General features: G+C 41.1%; 1 protein-coding gene across 2 annotated transcripts in view; it reads left to right on the top strand.

Annotated features, from left to right (window-relative positions):
* The first annotated feature begins 6,906 nt into the window (after positions 1-6,906).
* PYROXD1 (pyridine nucleotide-disulphide oxidoreductase domain 1) overlaps positions 6,907-25,339 on the top strand; it is a 31,973-nt gene continuing 13,540 nt past the window's right edge. For both annotated transcript variants that reach the window (XM_075552013.1, XM_075552014.1), the window contains exons 1-5: positions 6,907-7,042; positions 13,362-13,442; positions 16,496-16,615; positions 19,418-19,546; positions 21,393-21,466. In XM_075552013.1, the coding sequence (XP_075408128.1) occupies positions 6,959-7,042; positions 13,362-13,442; positions 16,496-16,615; positions 19,418-19,546; positions 21,393-21,466 (488 nt within the window). In that variant the 5' untranslated portion in view covers positions 6,907-6,958. The remainder of the gene's footprint in view (positions 7,043-13,361; positions 13,443-16,495; positions 16,616-19,417; positions 19,547-21,392; positions 21,467-25,339) is intronic.

The following is a 25,339-nucleotide window of genomic DNA, read 5'->3' as shown; positions in this document are numbered from 1 at the left end:
GTGTTTATCAGCCAGGTTGGCACAATTATCCTAAAGCAGATGTAGATGGCATCACCCACTCACAGCCATTGATTCTATTCCAACTGATAGATTTTAAACAATTTATTCTGGTATTTCCTGATGTGTGATTTATCAGTCACATCTTTCTGTAGGCATGATGCAATCTGTTATTTTGGGACTTTACTGCCTGTTCCTCCCAAAGGGAAGAAAATGCTCAGCATATCTGAAACTGAAAGAACTCAAGAAAGAATTTAAGCCTCGAATTGAAATTTTGAAAGATTCTATAGGCAAAGTATTGAATTATGCAGGAAATATCAAGAGAGGATGGAAAGAATACACAGTCAGTGTACCAAAAAGAGCTAGTCTACCATTTCAGGTGGTATCGTATGAATAAAAAGCAATGGTGCTAAAGGAAGAAGTTCAAACTGCACTGAATGCATTAACCAAAAACAAAGTTCCAGGAATTAATGAAATATCCTTTGAAATGTGTCAGAAAGATGAAGAAGTGCTGGAAGTACTCATTTGTCTATGCCAAGAAATTTGGAAGACAGACACTAAACCAGCTTACTGAAAGAGGTCCAGTGTCCATTTCAAAGAAAGGCGAGCCAATAGAATGTTCAGACTATAGATTGATATCATTGATGTCACAAGCAAGCAAAATTTTACATAAGATCATCCAACAATAGTTGTAACAATACATTGACAGGGAACTGTCAGAAGTTCAGGCTGGATTCAGAAGAGGACATTGAACAAGGGATATCATTGCTGATGTCTGATAGATCTTGACTCAAAGCTGAGAATACCAGAAAGATTTTTTTGTGTGTTTCATTGACTATACAAAGGCATTCAACTATGTTGCCTATAATAAACTGTGGATCATATTAATAAGAAGGGAAATTCAGGAACACTTTATTGTGCTCATTTGGAATTTGTATATGGGTCAAAAGGGGGATAAAATTTGTACGTAAAGAGAAAAGGGGGATAAAATCAGGAAAAGTGTGCATCAGGGTTGTATCCTCTCACCATATTTGTTCAATCTATGTGATGAGCAAATCACCAGAGAAGACTGCAGCAACAGGGTTGGAGGAAGGCTTATTAACAACTTGCAGTAGGCAAATGACACAACCCTGTTTTCTGAAAGTGAGGAGGACCTGAAGCACTTGCTGATGAACATCAAGGATTATATCCTACAGTATGGATCACAACTCAAGATAAGGAAGCCCCAAAACATCACAATTGGACCAATAGGTAACATCATGATAAGTGGAGAAAAGGTTGATGTTGTCAAGGATTTTTGTCTTTCTTGGATGCACAATCAATGCTCATGGAAGCAGCAGTCAAAAGATAAAAAAGACATATTGCATCAGGTTAAAACTGCTGCACAAACCTTTTACTATACTGAAGAGCAAGGATGTTACTTTGGGGACTAAGCTGCCCCTAAATCAAACCATGGCATTGTCCCTTGTATCATACACATGTAAAAGTTGGGCATTGAGTAAGGAAGACCATAGAAGTATCAATGCATTTAAATTGTGGTGCTGGAGAATCATATTGAAAGTACTATGGTCTGTTAAAGGGACACACCAATCTGTATTGGAAGAAGTAAGGCCAGAGTGCTCTGTAGAGGCAAGAGAGCAAGACTTTGTCTTACATACTTTGGGCAAGTTGTCAGGAGAGACAAGTCCCTGTGGAAGGACAACATGTTTGGTAAAGTGGAGGGGTGACAAAAGAGAGGAAGTCCCTTAATGAGATGGATCAACTCAATGGCTGCATCAATGTGCTCAAGCATAGGAACATTGTGAGGGCAGTGGAGTTCTGGGTAGTGTTTTGTTCTGTGGTACACAGGGTCGCTATGGGTCACAGCTGACTCAATGCCACCTAACAACAACAGTTTGATTTCTGTACACCTTTATCCGGCCACAGAGGTCTCAATGTATGTTAATTGTCACTGCAAATCCAGCCCAAAATAATCTATTTCTATAAAGATGAGGTTTTCTATTCCTATCAAAAATTACAGTCTTGGCAGCCCTCCCTCCCATGAGAAGAATTCACTTCAGAGGACAGCACTGAAGCTATAGCTCAGGGAAAGGAACATGTCTGATCAGAGCACACAGGAGCAAACGAAGGGGGAGGGAGAGAGAATGGAACACATCCTGGCCCACCAAGCTTTGAGGACAATATTCCTACTCAGAGCAGCCAATGTCCAGAGAGGACCATAGGGTTGCCCCACCAGGAGACATGACACCCCTCACTGACCGATAGCTCTACATAAGCAAATGTGGTGAAGAAAGCTGATGGTTACCGGCTATCAAAAGATATAGCATCTGGGGTCTTAAAAGCTTGAAGATAAACAATCTAACTGAGAAGCAGCAAAGCCCACATGGAAGAAGCACACCAGCCTGTGTGATAGGTGTCTAAAGGATCAGGTATCAGGCATCGAAGAACAAAAAATCATATCATTGTGAATGAGGGGAAGTGCAGAGTGGAGACCCAAAGCCTATCTGTAGGCAACTGGATATCCCCTTACAGAAGGGTTTCGGAGAGAAGATGAGCCAATCAGGGTGCAGTATAGCACCAATGAAACATACAACTTTCCTCTAGTTCTTTAATGCTTTCTCTCCCCGCCCCAACCACGATCATGATCCCAATTCTACATTATAAATCTAGTTAGACCAGAGGATATACACTGGTACAGATAAGAGGTGGAAACACAGGGAATCTAGGATAGATAAACCCCTCGGGACCAATAATGAGAGTAGCGATACCAGGAGGGTAAGAGAATGGGGAAACTGATGGCAATGATCTATATATAACCTCCTCCCTGGGGGACAAACAACAGACAAGTGGGTGAAGGGAGACGTCGGATAGTGTAAGATATGACAAAATAAAAATAATTTATAAATTATCAAGGGTTTATGAGGGAGGAAGGATGAAGGAGGGAGAGGAGAAATGAGGAGCTGATACCAAGGGCTCAAGTAAAAAGAAAATGTTTTGAGAATGTTGATGACAACAAATGTGCTTGACTCAATGGAGCTGACTGAGACTGACACTCCCCATAGGTCTGTCGAACAGAATAGAATTGCCCCTGCTGGTTGATGGGAGGCTGTCGATTTTTACTGGAAAGCCTCATGTTTCCCTCCTCAGAGCAGCTGGGATTTCCAACAGTCGGTCTTGCAGTTAGCAGCCCGACATGTCACGCACTACAAGTCCTATAAGACACTGAGAAGGTCGCTGCCTTCAAGTCAATTATGATTCTGTAACCGGGTAGAACTATCCCAGTGGGTTTCAAAGACTGTAACTTTTAACAGGAGCAGAAAGCCTCATCTTTCTCTGGTGGTGTGGCTATACTGATGTGTTCAGGGCACTGGAAGAAAGCGTTCCCTCTGCCAGAAGCAAAAGTGTCAGGGAAAGAAAATAACCACATTTCCCCCTTTGAATTGAACTGTGTGGCTAAGCGAAGAATAGAGTCAGAAACAGAGACTGGAAAGAGGCCAATGAGGATTCTAGTTTAGTAGTTCAAGTGTAAAACTAAGACCTAAAGTAGTGCAGTCACAATCCAAACTGAATGGGGAAATGGAAACCGATCCCAAATTTATAGGACTGAATAAACTGAATTGGGGGCGGAGGGAGTAGGAAACACTTCTAGTTACTAATGGCCTGATATGACATTGAGAAATACAATAATATACCATGGTATTAAATGTGGTTTTCATGGTTGATTCAGCTCCAAAGGCTAAGAATAATATAATTGATGCCAAGAAGTTCAATGCCTTTAAAACACCAGGTAAGAGGCCCCCAAGGCAGCACATCCCCGAAGCCGTAAAACTGGTTTAGCCAGCATGGGTCCATTATTGAGGTTATAAGACATGGGTTCATTATTGAGGTTATAAGCTCACATATATATGAGCTAGAAAAATCTGTAATGTGATTTTTTGTTGAAAGTTCTAGGTATGCTCTTAGAACGCCCCGACTCTAACCCTACCCTGAGTCATACACACACAATGCACTCATGGTACAGAAGTGGAAGGAAATGAGGACCTATCAGACCCCACGCCGCCCTCACCTCCACCCCTTCGGCCCTGGCACAAATGAAGTTTGTTTAATAGAGCCATTTGGAGAACTTTGTGTGTTGTTGCAAGTTTGAGAGGTAAAGGGATTGGGACCTGATTCAGTTGAAGGCCAAGAGGCACAGTGCCACAGCAAGGGATTCAAGAATGGGAGCAATTCTGAGGATGGCACAGGTCTGGTCTCTTTTGTATAGAGTCACTATGGGTTGGAACCAACTCTATGGCACCTAACTACAACAACAAGAACAGAAGAGTCCCCTATTTGCTGAACGCCTAACACTGGATGAGCCTCCACTAATATCCTTGCATTGATATCCTAAACTTCCCCAAATCTGATATGAATTTCTAACTAAATCAGTCATCATTAAATCGGAAATGCTTTAGGGGACTCCAGAGCAGTATCTCTCTACCTACTTCCTAATTCATTCTGTAACTTTTTCTCGAACATTTACTACGAAGTGAACATTGGAAATACAAAGAAGGAGAGCAAGTAACAATTCCTGCAATTATGGAGTTTTATTGTGATGGTTGCTGGAGGGGCAGATAATAGGTAGCTATAATCCAACTACTAGACCATCAGGTAACATCATGATGAAAGGAGAAAAGATGGAAGTTATGAAGTATTTCATCTTGTTTGGACCCACAATCAATGCTCATGGAAGCAGTAGTTTAAAGATAAAATGATGCGCTGCACTGGATAAATCTGCTGCATAAGAATTTTTTGAAGTATTGAAGAGCCAGGATATTACCTTGAGGACTAAGGTGCATCTGACCAAAACCAACATCTTTCGATCACCTCACATGCAAGTGAAAGTTAGACATTGAATAAGAAAGATCAAAGAAGTAACACATTTGAATTATGGTGCTGGGGAAGACCATTGAAAGTAACATGGACTTCCCAATGAACAAACATATTTGTGTGGGAAGAAGTCCAGCCAGAATGTTCCTTAGAAGCTAGGATGGCAAGACGTCATCTCACATACTTTGAGTATGTTTTCAGGAGAGACCGTCCCTGGAAAAGTGCATCATGCTTGATATAGAGGGATAATGAAAATAAGGGAGACCCTCAGCATAATGGATTGATACAATGGCTACAACCAGGGGCTCAAGCATAAGAACGATTGTGTGGATGGTGCAGGACCAGGTTGTACACAGGGTCCTGATGAACAGCAACAACATCTAACAACAACAATAAAATGAGAGAAATCTAACTTCAGGGAAGACCAGGTGTTATTAGAATAAATAGAGAGGAAAGTGATCCATGGTTACATTCAAAGGTCAGAGGAAAAAGTCGTTAGAGAAGATTATTAGGAAGGACATATGAAAGACAAGAATATATGCAAATTCTTAGAAAAGAGAGCAAGTGATAGATACTGAGAGCTGCAAATGGGAGTCATGCAGAATGTATCACAGTGTGAGAACTTATGAAAATATAAAATCCATTGATAAACTTATTGAACTAGGCCTCCAATGAGATCACCTGGCTACACACAGGACCTATGTTTCGATTTCATGCAAATACCTACCGAGTAGGCGAAATTCAAGCCAACATACTGACTATCCTAAAGACAAAAACCTCAGGACTGTTTACCTGCCACTACAAGTGTCTTCTTATATGCACCACATTTAGGAAGTCTTATCTGACTTTCAGATATGTTCCCCAGTTCCTGAACTGTAGCACAAAGTTTATGGCTTCATACACAAATCTGGCATTGTGAAAATGCTATTCTTAACACTATTTAGAGTAATTATAAATGAGCTCAAAAGGCAGTCCCCACTTCTAGAAAGACGTTGGCTGTCTGTGCTGGTAATAAGTATTAGAATCACTTGTTTAACTGCTTACCACTTCAAGCAAATGATGTTTCATGGGTATCGGTTAATCTGTAGGTTTTCCCACCATATAGACCGGTTAGTCTCAGTTGAATAAAACTAAGGGAGCACTGGAGGCATTGGGAAACACCCCACTTTGAGCTGTTTAGTAGAGTGCAAATACTTCATTACAACACAACTCCTTAGGAAATTGGCAACAGACGGCAACGGAATAACAGCAAACCGGAAAAACATAAATAGTCTCTATAATAAAGAACATAAATATGTCACTGTAGTAAAAAAATAAATAATAAATGATGTAACTTCCTTTCAAAACAAATGAATACCCGCAAAGAAGACGTTAACTACAATAAGGTTCAGGCCTATTTCATTCAGACCCCCTACGTGCTGTTACTTACCAGGAGCTGGCAAGGAAACGTTCATTTATTTTGAGAACATGGTAAGCAACTTTATATTGTACTGCAAATTTCAAGTGCGGAAACAATTGCACATGAAAAATGACTTTTGTGGGAACGATTTTGTGGTTTCGCCTTGACTGATAAGCCGCCCTGCGTGCATGCGCTTTTTACAAATACTGGGGGAACCTTGTATTGCTCCGTGAAGTGGCAAGGCAGCAGTTGTCCCGAATTTCAGTTAACTGGGCTGAAAAGTGAGAGGCGTGGAATAGGTTGATGTTAAGATAGGAGTTTTAATTCCGAAGTCTAATTCCTGGCAGGCAGGAACCAAGAGGCAGAACTTTTGAGCAATTTGTCTGTTTTGGAAATGTTCTGTCCTGGAGGAACACTGGTTTGCCTTTTGATGGGCAACGCTCCCAGTCTCTTTCGGGGGCGCCATCATTTTTGCCCCCTCTTCTCTTAAAATCTACGAGGAAATCCGCAGGCGGGTACATATGCACGTGCGCCGCAGAAACACGGGACTCTCCCGACGGGCGGGGAGGCCAAGCCCGCCAGGCCCCCGTCGGCGGAAACGCGAACCGGAACCGGAAGTGGCCGCGGCGCGGCGGCCCCGCCCCCGGACACAGCGCCCCGCGGCCGTCAGTCCGCCGGTCGACGCGCCAGAGCATGGCGGTTGCGCGCGCTGGCCGAGCGGCGGGGCCATTCGTGGTGGTCGGCGGCGGCATCGCGGGCGTGACCTGTGCGGAACAGGTAGGCCGGGCGCCCGGCGGCTCCGCCCCCTCCCTTTGCCCCTCCCCCCCTCCCGACCCTAGAGCCGCGGCGCTCGGGGCTCCTCCCCGCGTCCCTCCCGCGGAGCCCTCCTGCCCTGGCCCCCGAGCTCCGCAGAGGACCTGCCGCCCGCTCTGCAGGCTGAAGCCTGGGGAACCCCGGGGAGCATGGGCACACCAGAGCTGGCTCAACCAGGCCGTGGCCCTTTCACAGCAGAGCAGTCAAGAGCAGGTGTAACGACTTGGACAGAAAGGGCTGACACCAGAATGCCATCTCACCGCCTCCAGGCACTCTGACTCACAGCTGATTGGGACCAGGTGGAATGGCCCCTGCGTGTTCCCCAGACTGTCACTCTTGACCAGAGGAGAAAGTCTCGTGAAATCGCAAGGTTGAACTTCACAACGGTGTTCTGAAAGAGGTGTTGTGAAGGAACCAGCAAAGGATTAAATCCTGCTGGTAATATTTTTCTGATTATAAATATATATACACATATGCATACATACAGAATATATATATATATATACATATATATATATTTGGAGTCGATATATATCCTTCAAAGGCCTTAAATTGTTTTGCTTTTATCATTTAAAGTAAACATAAGCAAACACAAATGACATAACAGAGGAAGCAATGAGTTTTTGAAATCATTTTATTGGTGGCTCTTACACCTCTTATCACAATCCATCCTTCCATTGTGTCAAGCACATTTGTACATATATTGCCATCATCATTTTTAAAACATGTTCTTTCTACTTCAGCCCTTGGTATAATCTCATTTCACCCCCCTCTCTTGAACCCTTGATAATTTATAGTTTTGTTTCATGTCTTCAACTGACTGCTGTTAAGGTTTAATGTTTGAATGTGTATTTTCCATTTATTCATCAAGTAAGCACCTATGAGTCAGGCACAGTACTAAGGACTGAGTACTCAGAGAGGGTCTGTAGCACCTCCTTACTAGGGACTCGAAGTTTAGTGGAAGAAGCTTAGATGTGAGAGAAACCCTTCTCAGTGTTAAGTGCCATGTTAGGGTACTTGTGGAATTAGTATGGAGTGGATTCGAGGAGACTTTAAAGGAGATGTCGCTTTATCCCAGTATAGAAGAATGAGTAAAAGTTCTCCAGAGAGATTGGGGGGAGGTGGGGGACACAACATTCTACATGGAGACAAGTATCTGTGATCGCTGATGAAGCGTGGCACCATTTAGTAGCATCAAGACTTAAGGAATAGTACTTGAGAAAAGTGACCAGAGAATAAGCTGGAAAGATGGGAAGAGATTCAGTGATAACGGGTTTTATAAGTCATGCTAAAAATGTATACGAATCTAAAATTAGGCAAATGATTTTAAGCAATTGAGTGAGTTGACCAGTGAAAAACTTAAAAATTACATTGAATCCTGAAAATAAGCTTCTGACTCGGCTTGGTACCTCCTCAGAACTGATTGGAAAACACTCATAAGGGTCAGCAGACAGACCTGGAACTATCTATTGTTTTTTTGTTTTTGTTCTTCTTTCACCCAATAGCTATATAAGACAGGACAAACAATACCCAAGAAACAACAGGACGGGTGGCTCTGGAGGTGGGGGTGGGGATGAGGGATTGGAGAGGAGGGGGTTGAGAGCAGTAGCTAGGAGCCAACAAACTTAGAGCTAAGGGAACAACAAGAGATCTATAATCGATGGCGAGGAGGGCATATAATGCCTGGTGGGGGTTGATCAACTGCAGTGTATCCTAGAGGAATTACTGCGAGCCAAATGGAGGGTGAGCATGATAGTGGGACAGTAGGAAGGTGAAAGGTAATAGAGGAAAGAAGTAGGAGGCAAAGCTATTTATAGAGGCATAGCTATAGGCATGTATATATGTAAATATATTAATTTATAATGAAAGGGATAGAGGTCTTTGTGTATATATGTTAAGTATTAAGATAGCAGATGGACTTTGGGCCTCTACTCAAGGCTTCCTTAAACACAAGAACACTTTGTTCTTATAACCTGGCACTCTTTGATAGTCACCTTCCTGACACAATTGCTGAAGACAAAATGGGTGCATAAGCAAATGTGAAGAAAGCGATGGTGCTCAGCTATCAAAAGTTATAGCATCTAGGGTCTTAAAGGCATGAAGTTAAACAAGCAGCCATGTAGCAGGGAAGCAGATAAGCCCACATGGAAGAAACACACCAGCCTGTGTGATCATGTGGTGTCAATGGGATCAGGTATCAAAAGGCCCGAAACAAAGAAAAATATTGATGTGAACAGAGTGGAGCCCCCAAACCCATCTGTAGACAATTGAATATCCTCCACCCCCACCCCCCACCCCCACACCCACACAGAAAGGTTACAAGGAAGGGATGAACCAGCCATGGTGTCCTATAGCACCAATGAAACACATCATTCCTCTAGTTTCTGAATGCTTCCCCCCTACCCCCCTGCTCCCCACTACCCTGACCCAGTTCTACCTTACAAATCAGGCTAGATGGGAGTACACACATTGGTACAGATAAGAGCTCGCAGCACATAGAATTCAAGACAATTAAAACCCCCAGGAACAGTAGTGGAAGTAGTGATAGCATGAGGGTAGGGGGACTGGGGGTGGGGAGAATGGGGGAAGGGACTGAGGGTGGGGAGAATGGGGGAACTCACCACAAGGTTGGATATATAGCCCTCTCCCCTCCCCTGGCAGGGGGATGAATAACCAAAATGTGGGTGAAGGGAGACAACAAACATTATAAGACACAAAATAACAATAATATATAATCCATCAAGGATTCACTAGAAGTGGTGAGGGAAGGGGAAAAGAGGAGCTGGTACCAAGGGCTCAAGTAGAAAGAAAAGGTTTTGGAAATTATGTCAACATAGGTACAAGTGTGCTTGATATAACTGAATGATGGGTTGTTAAAAGATTTGTAAGAGTCCCCCAACAAAATGATTAATAAAAAAGAAAAAATTACATTGAAAGGTTACATTGTGTTTGCCTTGGGAGTAACTGGCAGACAAATTTGAAAGTGATTTCAGTCATGTAAAGAAGCTTTGAGAACCTGATCTAGCAATGGGACCAGAAAGAGGCAAGATGAATTACAGAATAAGCAAAGGGAAAAAATTATGAGAGAGTGGTCACTCAGTACTACAGAAAGTGCACGTGGGTTTAAGGAGGTGTAGAGTACATGAGTATAATGACTTAGTGATACAAACAGCACCCAACCCCCTGCCATCAGGTCAATTCTGACTCATAGCAACCCTGTCATAGGGCAAAGCTCAATTGCTCCCTAGCTTTCCTGAGCCTGTAAATATTAATGGGAGCAGAAAGCTTTCTGTTTAGTTTGAACTGCTGACTTTGCAGTTAGCAGCCAGATTTGTAATTCAGGCACCAGGGCTAGTTTTTACTTTTAGAGGTCATTAAAAAACAAAACAAATCTCAGTTGCTATCATATCCATTCAGCCTCATAGCGGTGCCACATGTTCTGGGACAGTGCTGTGCTCGGTGGTTTTTTCAATTGCTGTGGTCTTGTGAAAGTGGATCGGGTCTGTCTAAATAAAATAGGCTGGATGAACAATCTGGAGGAGAAAACAACTCAACCGACAGTTCCGGGGAAACATGGAAGAGGGGGAGGTGGGGGGAAAGGACGTGATGTTAACAAACCCAGGGACAAGGAAACAACAAGTGATCCAAATTGGTGGTGAGGAGGGTGTGGGAGGCCTGGTAGGGCATGATCAAGGATAATGTAACAAAGAGGAATTGTTGAAACCCTGGTGGGGACTGAGCATGATAGTGGGACAGGAGAAAAGTCAAGGGAAATAGGGGAAAGATCTGGGAGGCAAAGGGCATTTATAGAGGTGTGTGTGTGTGTATATATATATATACCTCTATAAATGCAAATATACTTATATATGATGGGCAAATAGATCTATGTGCATATATTTATAGTTTAGTATTAAGGTAGCAGAAGGACATTGGGCCTCCACTCAAGTACTCCCTCAATGCAAGAATGCTTTCTTCTATTGAATTGGCATTCTATGATGCTCACCTTCCCAATACAACCGCTGAAGACAAAGCTGGTTAATAAGCAAATGTGGTGAAGAAAGCTGATGGTGCCTGGCTATCACAAGATATTGCGTCTGGGGTCTTAAAGGCTTGAAGATAACCAAGCGGCCATCCAGCTGAGAAGCAACAAACCCCACATGGAAGAAGCACACCAGCCTATGTGATCACGAGATGCTGAAGGGATCAGGTATCAGGCATGAAAGAACAAAACATCGTATCATTGTGTGCTCACCTCCATGAGACGATCACTGAAAACAAATGGGTGCATAAACAAATGTGGCAAAGAAAGCTGATGGTGCCCGGCTATCAAAAGATATAGTTTCTGGGGTATTAAAGGCTTGAAGGTAAACAAGCAGCCATCTAGCTCAGAAGCAACAAAACCCACATGGAAGAAGCACACCAGCCTGTGCTATCACGAGGTGTTGAAGGGATCAGGTGTCAGGCATCATCAGAACAAAAATATCTTACGATAGTGAATGAGGGGTGGTGGTGCAGACTGGAGACCCAAAACTCATGTGTAGACCACTGGACATCCCCTTGCAGAGGGGTCTCGGGGAGGAGATGAGCCAGAAAGGGTGTGATGTAGCAACGATGAAAAATATAACTTTCCACTAGTTCCTAAATGCTTCCTCCCCACCTCCCCCACTATCATGATCCCAATTCTACCTTGGAAGTCTGGCTAAACCAGAGGATGGACACTGGTACAGATAGGAACTGGAAACACAGGGAATCCAGGGCGGATGATCCTATTAGGACCATTTGTGTGAGTGGCGATACTGGGAGCATAGAGGGAGGGTGGGTTGGAAAGAGGGAACCGATTATAAGGATCTACATGTGACCTCCTCCCTGGGCAGTGAACAACAGAAAAATGGGTGAAGGGAGACGTCAGACGGGGCAAGATATTACAAAATAATAATTTATATATTATCACGGGTTCATGAGGGTGGGGGGAATGGGGAGGTATGGGAAAAAATGAGGACCTAATGCCATGGGCTTAAGTGGAGAGCAAATGTTTTGAGAATGATGAGGGCATTGAATGTACAGATGTGCTTTACACAATTGATGTATGTATGGATTGTGATAATAGTTATATAAGACCCTAATAAAACGATTAAAAAAAAGAAAGTTGATCACCAGGCCTTCTCATGGCCTCAGATGGATTTGACTTTTTTGTCCTTGGCTGAACTTGTAACTGTCAGTGCCACAGAGGTAGAAGCCAGGTAATGAAGGTTGGTCAAGTGGAGGAACTGGATACTGTGGTCAGAAAATACTTTTCAAGATGTTTTAAAAGTCAGGAAGAGAGATTGTATGTAACAAGGGAAATGAAGAAAGTTAAACTCCTGTTTTCTTGTTAAAGCCAGTAATATTCTAATGTCTTTCCAAAATATATACTAATAGTGTATTTACAGGGGGCAGAATAGGAGTAAAAGCACTTGGGAAAATGATGCCAAGAGTCGAAGTGATATTTTATTAAGGATTGACTGTAATTTCATCCCTTTGAAGGCAGATTACAATATTTAAAATTAAGAAATAGGGATTAATTTTACTGTTAATTGGGAAGGTTGTTTATTCTCACTCTTTGCATATTTAAATTGGTATATAAAATATTACATGTAAATAAAGGTTACTTCTGTTAGAGTGGTCTTCAAGAAGTTAGTGAAAAAAATGGAATTGAAAGAAAGTGCAGTTTTTCCATGGACATTTTTGTAACCCAGAAGCACTGTGTGGTTATGAGTTGGGCTGCCAACTGCAAGGTCAGCAGTTCAAAACCACCAGCCGCTCCTCAGAAGAAAGGCTGGGCTTCCTTCTTCCATACAGAGTTAGAGTCTCAGAAACTCATAGGGCAGTTCTACTCTGTCCTATAGTCAGTTTATTGATGGCAGTGAGTTTTCTTGAAACCCCTATGTATTACTATTTTTGTTTAGTGGATCATAATTAGTGTTCAGTACAAATACATTAATGATCTTTTATCCATGTCAGAAATTCGTGTTACCACAGCTCTATGAGTGTGAAAAAGATGAGATTGTGGGGACTTTTGATGAGAAAGTGAGTTTCTCATTTCCTAGGTTAGTAACAACTAGAGCCCAATGAGTGGGACTGCAGTTCAAAACCACAAGCTGCTCCTAGGTCGACATCGAGGCAATGAGGTGTTTTCAGCTTTGAGATTAAAAACAATATTGAAATTATATTATGCCTATTCCACCCCCATGTCATATATACCAGTACCTAAATTCATTTATAATATTTTTCTTTTTTTAATAAGTTGGCTACTCACTTTCCATCTGAAGATATTCTCCTGATAACAGCGTCTTCTGTTATTAAAGCAGTAACAAATTTCAAGCAGGTAAGAACCATTATGATTTGTTGTATTTTTATTACTGTAACTTGCTTATCAATTAGGGTAATTATAGTGGTTTCATTGTTAAAAGTGACATGTGTTCCTTAGATATGTATTTAAAAAATCAAAACTTGAAGTTCTCAAGAAGATTCTTGTGAAGAAAAGTACATTGCAAATTATATATGTGAAGGGGGTTAAAATGTTTGTGGGAAAATGGAATTAAATTTTCCATAAACTTTTTGAAGCACCCTCATGTACACACACACACAAACACCATGTATGCTAGTATGTATGTTTCTAACTAAGAGGAAAAGTGCTATTGTTTCTTTATTTCCCTCTAGTTACAGATAATGTTTCAGATGTGTAATAAGCATCTCAGAATTCTTTATAGTTCATGCATGTATAGTGCACATCATATTAGGTGTGTAAGATCATTTGCGCCATAGTATCACAGGAGAGTGGTTCCCAAACTTTTTTATCTTGCACCAATCAGTAGAAAATACGAGCTTATACCCCAATGTATGTGTATTTATTACTTTAAAGGTTATATACATGCAATATTGTGTTAAAATTACAAACTTTATGAAAGCTTTGATAAAAAATAAAAACAGTGAAAAATGTAAGTTCTGATTTTTTTCTTCCCACACTAATGCAGGCCATTGCCGTAGTTTTTAAGGCAAGTTTTCCCTTATAATACACTGATACTGGAATATCATTTCCTCCTGTTACACACTCCTAGACCAAGAGTAATTTAATGCCATATACTATATTGCTCCATTAGAACCTCTCAGTACTACAAATACCTTATTACCAAAGTATAGTAAAAATTATGGGATTGGGGGAATCAGAGAAAAAATATGGCTAATAATCTGTAACAAAAAAGTATATATTTAATTACATGCTAAAAGTGCATACATGGAACAAAGATGTATAGCTATTTGGTATGTTTTCCATAAGACTTAAATCAGTGCAGTGATTCTATGGAGTGGTCAGATGAGATCATGATCCTGTTTCTAGAAAATCATTAATGATGTTGAGAAATTATTTTGAGAAAGTATTGGAGGTAATTGTAAAATGACAGTAAACCTAAGCAGCTCTCTTTTACAACTTGACTGTGGAATGCAAGTTTCTTAATAATGTAGAGAAGACGTCTTTCACATGGTTAAATTCCTAGGCCCCGCAGTTCTTTAGAGATGAACTAAAAGGCTTACACAAGTGTTTTGACAAGGTGGAGCTTATGGAGAAATGAAGTTGCTATTTTATCATTTTATCATTTGGTTCCATTTTTCAAGTCCCTTGTATTGTTTTGCTGCATCTATACTCAGGACACCGGGCACAATTGTGGAAATGTCTCAGATACAACTAAACACCTCACAGAACTGAATTAGTGGCCTGCGAGCCCTCTGGATCATGTAGCATAACACAGTGCACAGAGACAAAGCTTGAGGAGGAATGCTTGTGGTCTCAAACGTGTGACTGCCAAGACTCCAGAAAGCAATGATTCCAAAAACCTAGTGGCCCAACGTGGACCACAAGCCCTACAGCCTGCTAGGAGAGAAATGTCATGGTGTCAGTCCACTAGTGAGCGTTCTGAACAGGGATACATTGGATGGCTGTGGTTAGAATGGGAGGAAAATGTAGCCCAAAGTTCAACTTCATAAAAAAAAAATACCAGACTTAAACGGGTCTGATAGAGACTGAAAGACCCATGAGAATATTGCCGTAAGTCACCCTTTAAATGTGGAACTGAAGCCACCCCCAGAGGCCACCTCTCAGCCAAATAACAGCCTGACGTCGCAAAGAAACAACAGCGCCTGTGAAGGAATGTGTCTTTCGGAACAAGCCAATCTACAAAACCAAGAGCAAAATCTGCCCAGAGACAGACATAAGAAGACAGGAAGGAACAGGGAAACCAGAAAACTATAAACAGGAAAAACAGGGAGGAAACAGGGAGAGTGCTGACTTACTGTAGAGATTGCCCAATGTCACAGAGCAATTCACGTCTGAATTATTGATCAGAAAACTTATGAACTGTGTTACTTTTCACCTAAAGTACAGTAAGATGCTAACAGAAAAAAACAGCATCTGACAACAGTTTGAATGCAGGAGCAGAATGTGAAAGCAGTTTGGACGCCAAACGAGACGCATAGCTTCCTTCTGCTCAGTCAGACACTAAAGTGGAGGTGGACAACAAGTGAAAAACTTCTCATGGAAATTTTTGTTGTAGAAAATATAATTGTATATGTGTTTAATGTATGATTTTTATCATTTAAAATTCCTTAAATTTATTTCTCAGTTTTAATGACTGGTGTAGTAGATATTAATAGTTAGCACTTGTACAAACAAAAGCTCTTTGGGGCCCTCAGTAATTGCAAGAGTTTTTTTTTACTCTTGAGAAATGCTAGGGCCAAACAGAACAAAAAGAAAACCTACACCAAACCCATGGCTGTGGAGACCATCGGCCTCATATGACCTTCAACTCAGTAGGGTTTCCACGCGGTGGTCAAGGAGCAGCCTGGGCAGAAGATCAGGGAACATAAGTGGTTTAGTCGGTGCTTCGAGTTGCTAAGTTAATTGTTAAGGGACAAGAGAGCAAGGAAGTAGTGAAGGGTTTGCGTGAATAAGGAATTGACAGTGGAATTGTAGCTGCATAGAAAAAAATGAGTCCAAGATGATGTTTATGGTTTTAGAAAACGGGGAATAGGAATCCAAAGATTGGATCGCAATAAATTGTTATGGTAAATAGAGAGCTGAGAATAATATGCTGTTTGATTAAATCCTCCCAATATGGGGAACAGAGAGTAGTTTTAGCCCGCATTCTGAAGCTCAGCCCTCCGCTCTATCAGTCCGCAAACTAAGGCTCAGTGACTTGCCCAGGAGCCATGGAAGTTCAGGTTTAACAGGGAGTCCAGTCTTCTTTCCCTGTATAGAATGTTATAGCTAACTTTTCTACAGTATGTACATGAACTAGAAGTGCATACAAACAAACAAGTCTTTTTATTAAGATTCTTGAAAGAATACTGTTTCAAAATATGCTCTTTACCTCTGATTTAATACAGGTTTCTAAACTATTAGAAGAATTTGATGTGGAAGAACAACCTAGCACCCTGTTAGAAACCCGCTTTCCCAACATTAAGGTTATAGAGTCTGGCGTGAAGCAGCTGAAGAGTGAAGAGCATGTAAGAAACTAGTTTTTTTTAATTTATTTTATTTACAGGATTATTTACTAGTGGTGAGCTTTTGCCTGCCTTCCTTTGCCTCTAGCTCTGCCGTTACCGCTACCACCACCATCACAATTTCAGTCCCTAACGTGTGAAGCTTAGTAACAGATTTTCATTACTATTAGGGAAAAGTTATACTTTATTTTGAATTGGTTAGCATTACATACAATTAGTTCAGCATGTTAGGTTTCAAAGTTTGAATTAGCATTTATATTTATAGTGTATATGGACATTTGGGTTAGATCCTGGTATCAGATAAGAATAATACAAAGTGCCTGCTTCAGGGACCTCTCTAGAACCAAATTAGAATAGGGAATATGTAGACATGTACACATAACATAATTATAGTGACATGTGGCACTCAGTCATTGAAATGTGATCAGAGCTCTGATCTTAGGGATCTAGGAAGACTTTACCCAGGGATTAATATCTGAGTTTGGTTTCAAAAGATGGGTGAATTTAGAGTTCTCTGCGCGGAAGAGAACATTACAGAAAAGACTGCACATTCCAGTCTTTTGGAAGAAAGGACAGAGGACAAGTGAGGATGTCAAACGGGGTGAGATGTGGATAAGTAAAGGACACTGACAAGGGCAAACACATTTTTTAAATTCTGAAGAGCCTTTTCTCTCATGATACGAGATGGATTTATATTCAATAGAGAAATCATTAAGAGACTTAAGTTAGGCAAGAGTGATAGCTTTGTTTTAGCAAAATATATCCTACAGACTGTAGGGAATCAGCTGGGATGCAGGGAGTCTCTAGTAACCACCACCAAATTAGAAGAGAGTTGCGGAAGCCCAGAGGTGCTAGAGCATCCAGCCAAGACAGACTGAACAAGGACTCATGTTGTCAGATGTCACCTGTCCAAGAGCCTCGGATGAGGATACGAATGTTTTTCTCAGGCAATTTTGATTTATGAATTCTCCCTTAGAAAACACATATATGCCACATTTGAAGCAAGTAATATGAATGGGGGAAAAAGGTGAGATAAGCATTGGCTTTTCTTCATTTGCTTTTGTTTTGCTTAAGGAAAAACATACACAGGGGTACCCTCCCCCCCAAAAAAAAAACCCAGAATTTTTTTTTTTTTACGAAGCAACCTTATGGCCTTCAAAATACTCTCCATTACACTTAACACATTCATCAAATCTGCGGTTCCATTTGCTTTCTTTTTTTGCGATTCCATTTCTTGGAAACATTTTTCAAACTCATCTTTTTGGATGGCAGACAGCACCTCCCTCGTTTGTTTCTTCAACTCTTCTACATCATCAAATCACTGTCCTTTCATGTCCCCTTTCATTCACAGAAACACAAAGAAGTCATGTGGCACAAGGTCAGATGAGTAAGGTGCATCGGGCAAGAGAGCCAGGCTGTTTTTTGCCAACAATTGGCACACTGATGGCTACATGAATGGATGCATCGCTGTGGTGGCAAAGTCAGACCCCTGTCTGCCACAAATCAGGCCTTTTTTGTCACACACACTTAGGCAATCTAAATGCACTACCAGTCGACATTTTTGTCCCTTCAGGAAGTTGACAGCCGTCCAGGAATGAGGTTTGTCATCAATTGACATTTCACCTTTTTTGAAACTAGGAAACCACTTGTACCCTTGAGTTTTTCCCATAGTGCCGTCCAAGTAAGCTGTATTCACCATCACAACAGTTTCTGTGGCATTTTTCCAGAGTAGGAAACAACATTTCATAGCCACACACTGTTCTCTTACATTTGCAATCACAAAAAAACGTTTGAACAAAACTGCTTTTATGAAAAAATTCACTATGACCAGAGAGATCCTTTCTAGGCAGTGCTACTGGGTGCACTGAGGGTGAGTTGCTTGACGCTCGCCTGGGGGGAAATGCATACAAATGCATACGACGAAAGCTCCACTCAGCCCAGCCCAATTCTGGGTTTTTTTGGGGGGTGTATCCTCTCATAATTTTGAATTCAGGTCGGTTAATAGTCTTAATAATGTTAACACATTAATCCATGTATTATCTATATCAATTAATTTTGCAAATTAATTGTGATGGAATTTTGTATGTTGGATCGCTTGGATTAGTGCTCATTGCCATTTGAAAATTATCCCACATGAAGTGCACGTCTGCGGTCTCGTCCTTGCTTTACATTTTTAGTGAATTAGAAGTAGCTTTACTTTCACGTCTGGTTCCAAGAATTTCACAGTAGCTAACAAACCCTCTGGCTAATCCACAGAAGGTGAGGCGTTCTGTTCTAGTGAAGGTCATAGCCTCACCAGCCCTGTTGTACAGGTCTGCTCTGTGCTGGGGGATAGCCGGGGGAGATGGGACTGAGAGAGGAGTAGCGTTTTCCGATTTAATGATTCAGGGTAAGGAGCCCGAGTGGCTCCTCCAGTCACTTCGTAAACTGCTTCTGTTGAAAGCAGTGTATCAAAGCCTGCTCCAGGGATCCGGTATGATCAGAATGCATAATTTTAATCACTATGCTTTACTTTCTAAACTATACTGCTCCAAACACCATAAGATATCCCCTGAAGTTTTGTACTAAATGTTCTCCAAGGAGAGGCCTAGTTTGCATCACATTCTCAGAGGAATGCAGGCCCTAGCACGGTTAGGATCACGAGATTCTGGAATGCATGCTCCCGCTGGTTGGCTTTTGTAAGCACTGCAGCAAATATTGAGTGCCACCAAGAGGCAGCTGTAGTACATTGTTTGTCTTTTAGAATCTTTATTTCAAGTGAAATAGTAACTGTGTCTTTCCCCCTTCACTGCTCTGTTTTCACAGTGCGTGTTAACAGAAGATGGCGGCCGGTATATATATAAGCAGCTCTGCCTGTGTGCTGGAGCGAAACCAAAGCTGGTGTGTGAAGGAAATCCGTATGTAGTGGGGATCCGTGACACAGACAGTGCTCAGGTAACAAGCGGGCACACCCTGCTCTACGGCGAATTCCAGGCTCTACTAACAATGTCAATGCTTTCGCTGTAGACGAAAACGGCCCATAAACTGGAAACTGTCCTCAAGTATTTACAGTGTTCTGTTACTGTCCATTTCCGTTTCTTTTTAGTTGATAATTTATGCATACTTGTGCTCTATGTTCTTTTGATGAGCAGGTTTCCCACCTCACATATACACTGATTACTGTTTGATGGGGGCGGATGTGATCTGCAACACACATAACGTAGTGACTTTCTCCAGCAAGAGCAAAGCATAGCATTTGCAAAACTTACTGATTCCCTAGCAAAGAACGGAAGATAGCAATCATAGAACGGAAAAAGTCACCTGGACAGGTGGGACTTCTGCAGAAGAAGCCTTGTACCACTTCCTGTGGTAAATGACTTCAGGATCTATTAGCTGAGAGTCTAGATGCTCTGCCTCATTCCTGGTCACAGTACCTGGTCTTATCTCAAGCATATTGCTGTTTTTGCTTGGTCACATGAGGTGACAGTTTTATTACATTTATAAAATCTTTTATGTTAATGAAAACCAAGAATGTTTTTCTTCAGTTTATTTATTTCTTAATAACTAAGAGTCCAGAGGAAAACTGAAAGTACTTGGTTGTCTAGTAACATTTTAGATTCCTATAATCAAAAATGTTCATCCAGGAGCTTGTGACTGTGGTCCAGCTTGTGAGCTTGTGACTGTGGTCCAGCTTGTGAGTTTGTGACTGTGGTCCAGCTTGTGAGTTTGTGACTGTGGTCCAGCTTGTGAGTTTGTGACTGTGGTCCAGCTTGTGAGTTTGTGACTATGGTCCAGCTTGTGAGCTTGTGACTGTGGTCCAGCTTGTGAGTTTGTGACTGTGGTCCAGCTTGTGAGTTTGTGACTGTGGTCCAGCTTGTGAGTTTGTGACTGTGGTCCAGCTTGTGAGTTTGTGACTGTGGTCCAGCTTGTGAGTTTGTGACTATGGTCCAGCTTGTGAGTTTGTGACTATGGTCCAGCTTGTGAGTTTGTGACTATGGTCCAGCTTGTGAGTTTGTGACTATGGTCCAGCTTGTGAGCTTGTGACTGTGGTCCATCTTGTGACTATGGTCCAGCTTGTGAGCTTGTGACTGTGGTCCAGCTTGTGAGCTTGTAACTATGATCTAGCCAGTCCCTCAACAGTCACAAACTCATTGACTCCTCTCTGTCATCCTCTGTGACAGTTATCAATCCCACGTTACCAATAGTAGTAGACAGATTGAGAAATCAAGTAATTTTCCTCTATGATATTAGCTAGTAAGTTTACCAAAGTGCAATGTATACTCCTGTCGTTGATCTCCAAGTCCAGTGTTCTTTACACATTCCCTTAAATTGTCCACTGCCTGGATTGAAGGCATCCACTTTGTTTTCTTGTGCAATTTAAAAGTAATCGTAATTTTTAGTGGTTATTGCCGACTTAATGAATATTGCAACAAGATTTGGGATCCCTGTAGTAGCAATGGTAACTGCACAACGTAGGAATGTAGCCACTCGCATGTCTTCTGAAAGCATTGCGATCATTCACTCTAATGAGCCAAAGAATGGCCTTGCTTTACCCACGCTCACCATTTGTTTCACCACATACAATTTTATAGAAAGCAAGGAAGTCAGAAGCTTTGCAATGAAAGCACATTGGAATGAAACACCAAGGGAACCATGGACACTGTTAATTGGGAAAGTGGTAAAGTGAGATTTATTTTGTTATCCCTTTAAAAAATAAATACAATGTTATCAGTGATGCTTCTTGCTTCAGATATTGCCCACTAGTACAAAATTCTGTCTCATCGTTTTCTTTCTAATACAGGAATTTCAGAAACAACTCACTACAGCTAAAAGAATAATGATCATAGGGAATGGTGGTATTGCGCTTGAGTTAGTGTAAGTACTTATTTTTAAATTATATCCACACATTACTGTATAGTGTATATGGTTATTGCCAGACTAGAAAACACTTTGGTTATTTGAAATTAAAGTCTATATTGATTTTCATTAGTTGTAAAGAGAAAAGCTTAATTTATTTTTAGTATTCATGTAATCTATAGTTGAAGAAATCTCCAAATGTTTAACCCATTATTATTTACACAGAAGTGCTTTCTTATGTTCAGTAGTGTTTAAACTCATTTCATCTTAATTCTCACTTTCTTCATTCGGAGAAAATTGGATAAAACCATATTTCTGTTCCATAATCACTTCTTCAAAAGTTTAGGAAAGGCTTCATGGTGTGACTTTCTCTCAGTTTAGGTGTGAAGAATGAAAAGGTCTGGCTTTCTTACTATAGAAAATGACATATTCAAATTCTGTACATATAGCTTCCATGTTCAACTGAGGCTTCTAATTCTCAATATCCTTTATTTGTTATCTCTTCTTCTTTCCAAGTGTAGGTTAATCCTTTATAAAGCATAATTTTCCACCATTATTTCACCAAACTGTACTCTGCCACTGTATCTGTGAGTACTGCAGAGAGCACAATATAAATAAGGGGAGAGGATTAGCGGGTGTCTGTGAGGCAGGGCAAGTACGGGAGTTACACGTGGTGGTTATGCAGGACTGTGGCCTGTCAGTTTAACATATTGATACGTTTAATACTATTACTTTTAAATGATAAAAGAGTTGTATAAAGCAGTTCCTGGCTGATAAAAATTAAGGAAAGAAAGTCATGGTCATTCTATATATATTGAAATACATAGGTTATTCCCAAATACATGTCTTTGACTTATGACAGGGTTCTGTTCCAATGATTCTGTTGTAAGTTCTCATGTAAGTCTAATACCTCTCTTAATTATTTTTAAGCTTCCCATTATTATTGCTCTTATTATCTGTACCTTTATCAGTAGATCTTGGAATATCTGAGACTGATGCCATCAACATGCTGCACCATTGTATGTGGTACATGTTAAAAAGATGTACAAACAAACCAAAAGAGATGGTTACAACTAGTTAGTTCATCATGGCTGAAATACTTTATAAATTGGAGATTCCCTGGGTCTTACTCCTCGTTGATTGGCAAAGATATTTAATCTGAGCACCATAACACAGAATGTTCTCCAAGTAATCTGAGCTCTGTTGGTAGATGAGTTGGCTCTAACTCATAGCAACACCGTGTACTACAGAATGAGACCTAGCTCAGTCCTGTGCCGTCTTTAAATTGCTGTTAGGCTTGACCCCAGCGTTACAGGCACTGTGTCAGTCTATCTTGTCCTGGGCTTCCTTTTTCATTGCCCCTCTGCTTCACCAAGCATGGTGTCATTCTCCCAGGGCTGGCCTCTCCTGAAAGCGTGTACAAAGCGCATGAGATGACGTCTCGTCATCCTTACTCTAAAGAGCATTCTGAATGTACTTCTTCCAAGATAGATTTGTTTGTTCTTTTGGCAGTCCACGATACTGTCGATCTCTTTCACCAGTACCATAATTCAAGTGCATTGATTGTTCTTCAAACTTCCAGTTTTCCTTATTATTTCAGTGTCCAACTTTCCCAGCATATGAGGCGATGGAAAACACCATGGCTTGAGTCAGATACACCTCAGTCCCCAAAGTGGCATCCTTGCTCTTCACGACTTTGACGAGATCTTAAGAGTGCATCAGATTTACCCAGGGCACGTGCGTCGTTTACTCTCTTGATTGCTGCTTTCATGAGCATTGAATCTGGATCCAACCAAGCAAAATAAAATAAATCCTTGACAAATTCAATCTTTCTCCATTTATCATGATACTACATATTGGAACACTTGTGAGGATTTTGATTTTTCTTTACAATGAGTTGTAATTCATACTGCAGGCTGCAATCTTTGATCTTTATCAGCAAATATTTCAAGTTCTCCTTAACTTTCAGCAAGTAAGGTTGTCACATCTCCATATCTCAAATTGTTAATAAGCTGTCCTTTAATCCATCTGCCAAGTTCTTCTTCATATAATCCACTTTCTGCTGATTTGATCAGCATAAGGGTTGAATAAGTAAGGTGAGGATACAATCCTGATGTCCACCGTTCCTCATTTTAAGCCATGCAGTCTTACCTTGTTCCGTATGCATGACTGACTCTTGATTGCTGTGTGGGCTCTGCATGAGCACAATGAACGTTTCTGGAATTCTCATTCTCCCTACGCTACTCATAGTTTGTGATGTCCCACATAGTTGAATGTTTTCTCATAATGAATAAAACCTAAGTAAACCTCTTTCTGCTATTCTTCGCTTTCAGGCAAGATCCTTTGGACACCATCAGTGAAATCCCTGCGCCACACCCTCTTCTGTATCTAACCTGAACCTTTGGCAACTCGCTGACATTGTACTGCTCCAACTGTTTTTGGATGGGTCTTCTGCAAAATTTTACTTGCATGTGATGTTAACAATGTTGTTGTTAGGTGCCATTGAGTCGGTTCTGACCTATAGGGACCTTATTTACAACAGAACGAAACACTGCCTGCTCCTGAGTCTTCTTCACAACTCTTCTTGTGCCCGAGTTCGTTGTTGTAGCCAGAGTGCCCGTCATTCCCTGACAGTTTTCCTTCCTTTCACTGTTCCTCTGCTTTGCTAAACATGATCTCCTTCTTCAAGGACTGGTCTCACCTGGCAGCATGTCCGGAGTACGTAAGAGAAGTCTCCCCCTCTTTGCCCCTAAGAAGCACTCTGGCCATACTTCTTGTGAGACACATAGGCCTGCCCTTTTAGTAGTCCAGGGTACACGTATGATCCTTTCCCAGTGGGTGACAGCCAGAGAAAAGAATTATATTGTACCCATTCTAAAGAAAGGTGGCCAAACAGAATGCTCAAATTACAGAACAATATCAATACCAGTGCTTCCTTCCAGTGCTTCATCAGCTTTTTGAAGCATTTTATTTGGAATTCCATCAATTCCTGGACCCTTGTTTTGGCTAATGCTTTCAGTGCAACTTGGACTTCTTCCTTTAACACCTTCAATCCTTGACCATGCGAACATCTACTAGTTTTTTAATCTTAGCTCTATCGATTATAGATAATGTGTTATGGCATAAAAGAGCCGCAAAAAATCAAATCTTACTAGATTAAGCAAGGGGTTCTTTACCATTTGCTGAAAAACACTATCAGGTGATCCACTATTTCTTTTTCTATTGTCTGCTTATTGATGAACTTGTTATATTATTTTGGTCTATGAAATGAAGATAGCAATTTTATACACCATAAATAAAAGTTAGAAATAGAGCAATGCATTGTTGTAAGATCAAATAAAAGCTTGTTATAGGTAGTATGACCAAGTGTCCTGTGTTGATGCAGGATAGTCCCACTGTATACCGTCTGTATCAAAATGAGTATCAGTGCCGGCGGGATGGGAAAGTATGTGATGCACTAACTACAGGGGGCTTCAGAAGGTTTTGTGAGAGAATGATTGCCAGCAGGGAACCTTCTCAGTACTCAAACCTAGAAACAAAACAGCAGGCGCCTAAAAGTTCTGGCTAGTTCATCAACAAGAATGGGAGGTGACATATATCCCATGGCCGTTGCTTGCTTCATCTGGGACCCTTGATTTTTCTGTGAACTAACATTTTCTTTAGCTATCTGGTTTGGAACTTTTGAGATGAAAGGAGTCACAGGGTAATGGTTCCATTTTCATTTATAATAGTCATTCTCTCCCTTTCCATTCCTCTTCCAGAATGTGATGAGTTGAGTATGTAGAACATTTGCTACCAAATTAATCGACTATTCTCAATATTATTGTTACATAAATTTATCCATCTATTATTGATTAATTATAACCAGATAAAATATTACTATTGGGAACC

The sequence above is a fragment of the Tenrec ecaudatus genome, chromosome 6, assembly GCF_050624435.1.
Source record: "Tenrec ecaudatus isolate mTenEca1 chromosome 6, mTenEca1.hap1, whole genome shotgun sequence".
Taxonomy (NCBI): domain Eukaryota; kingdom Metazoa; phylum Chordata; class Mammalia; order Afrosoricida; family Tenrecidae; genus Tenrec; species Tenrec ecaudatus.
Note: the sequence above shows the minus strand (reverse complement) of the source record. Positions and strands in the feature narration are given on the sequence as shown.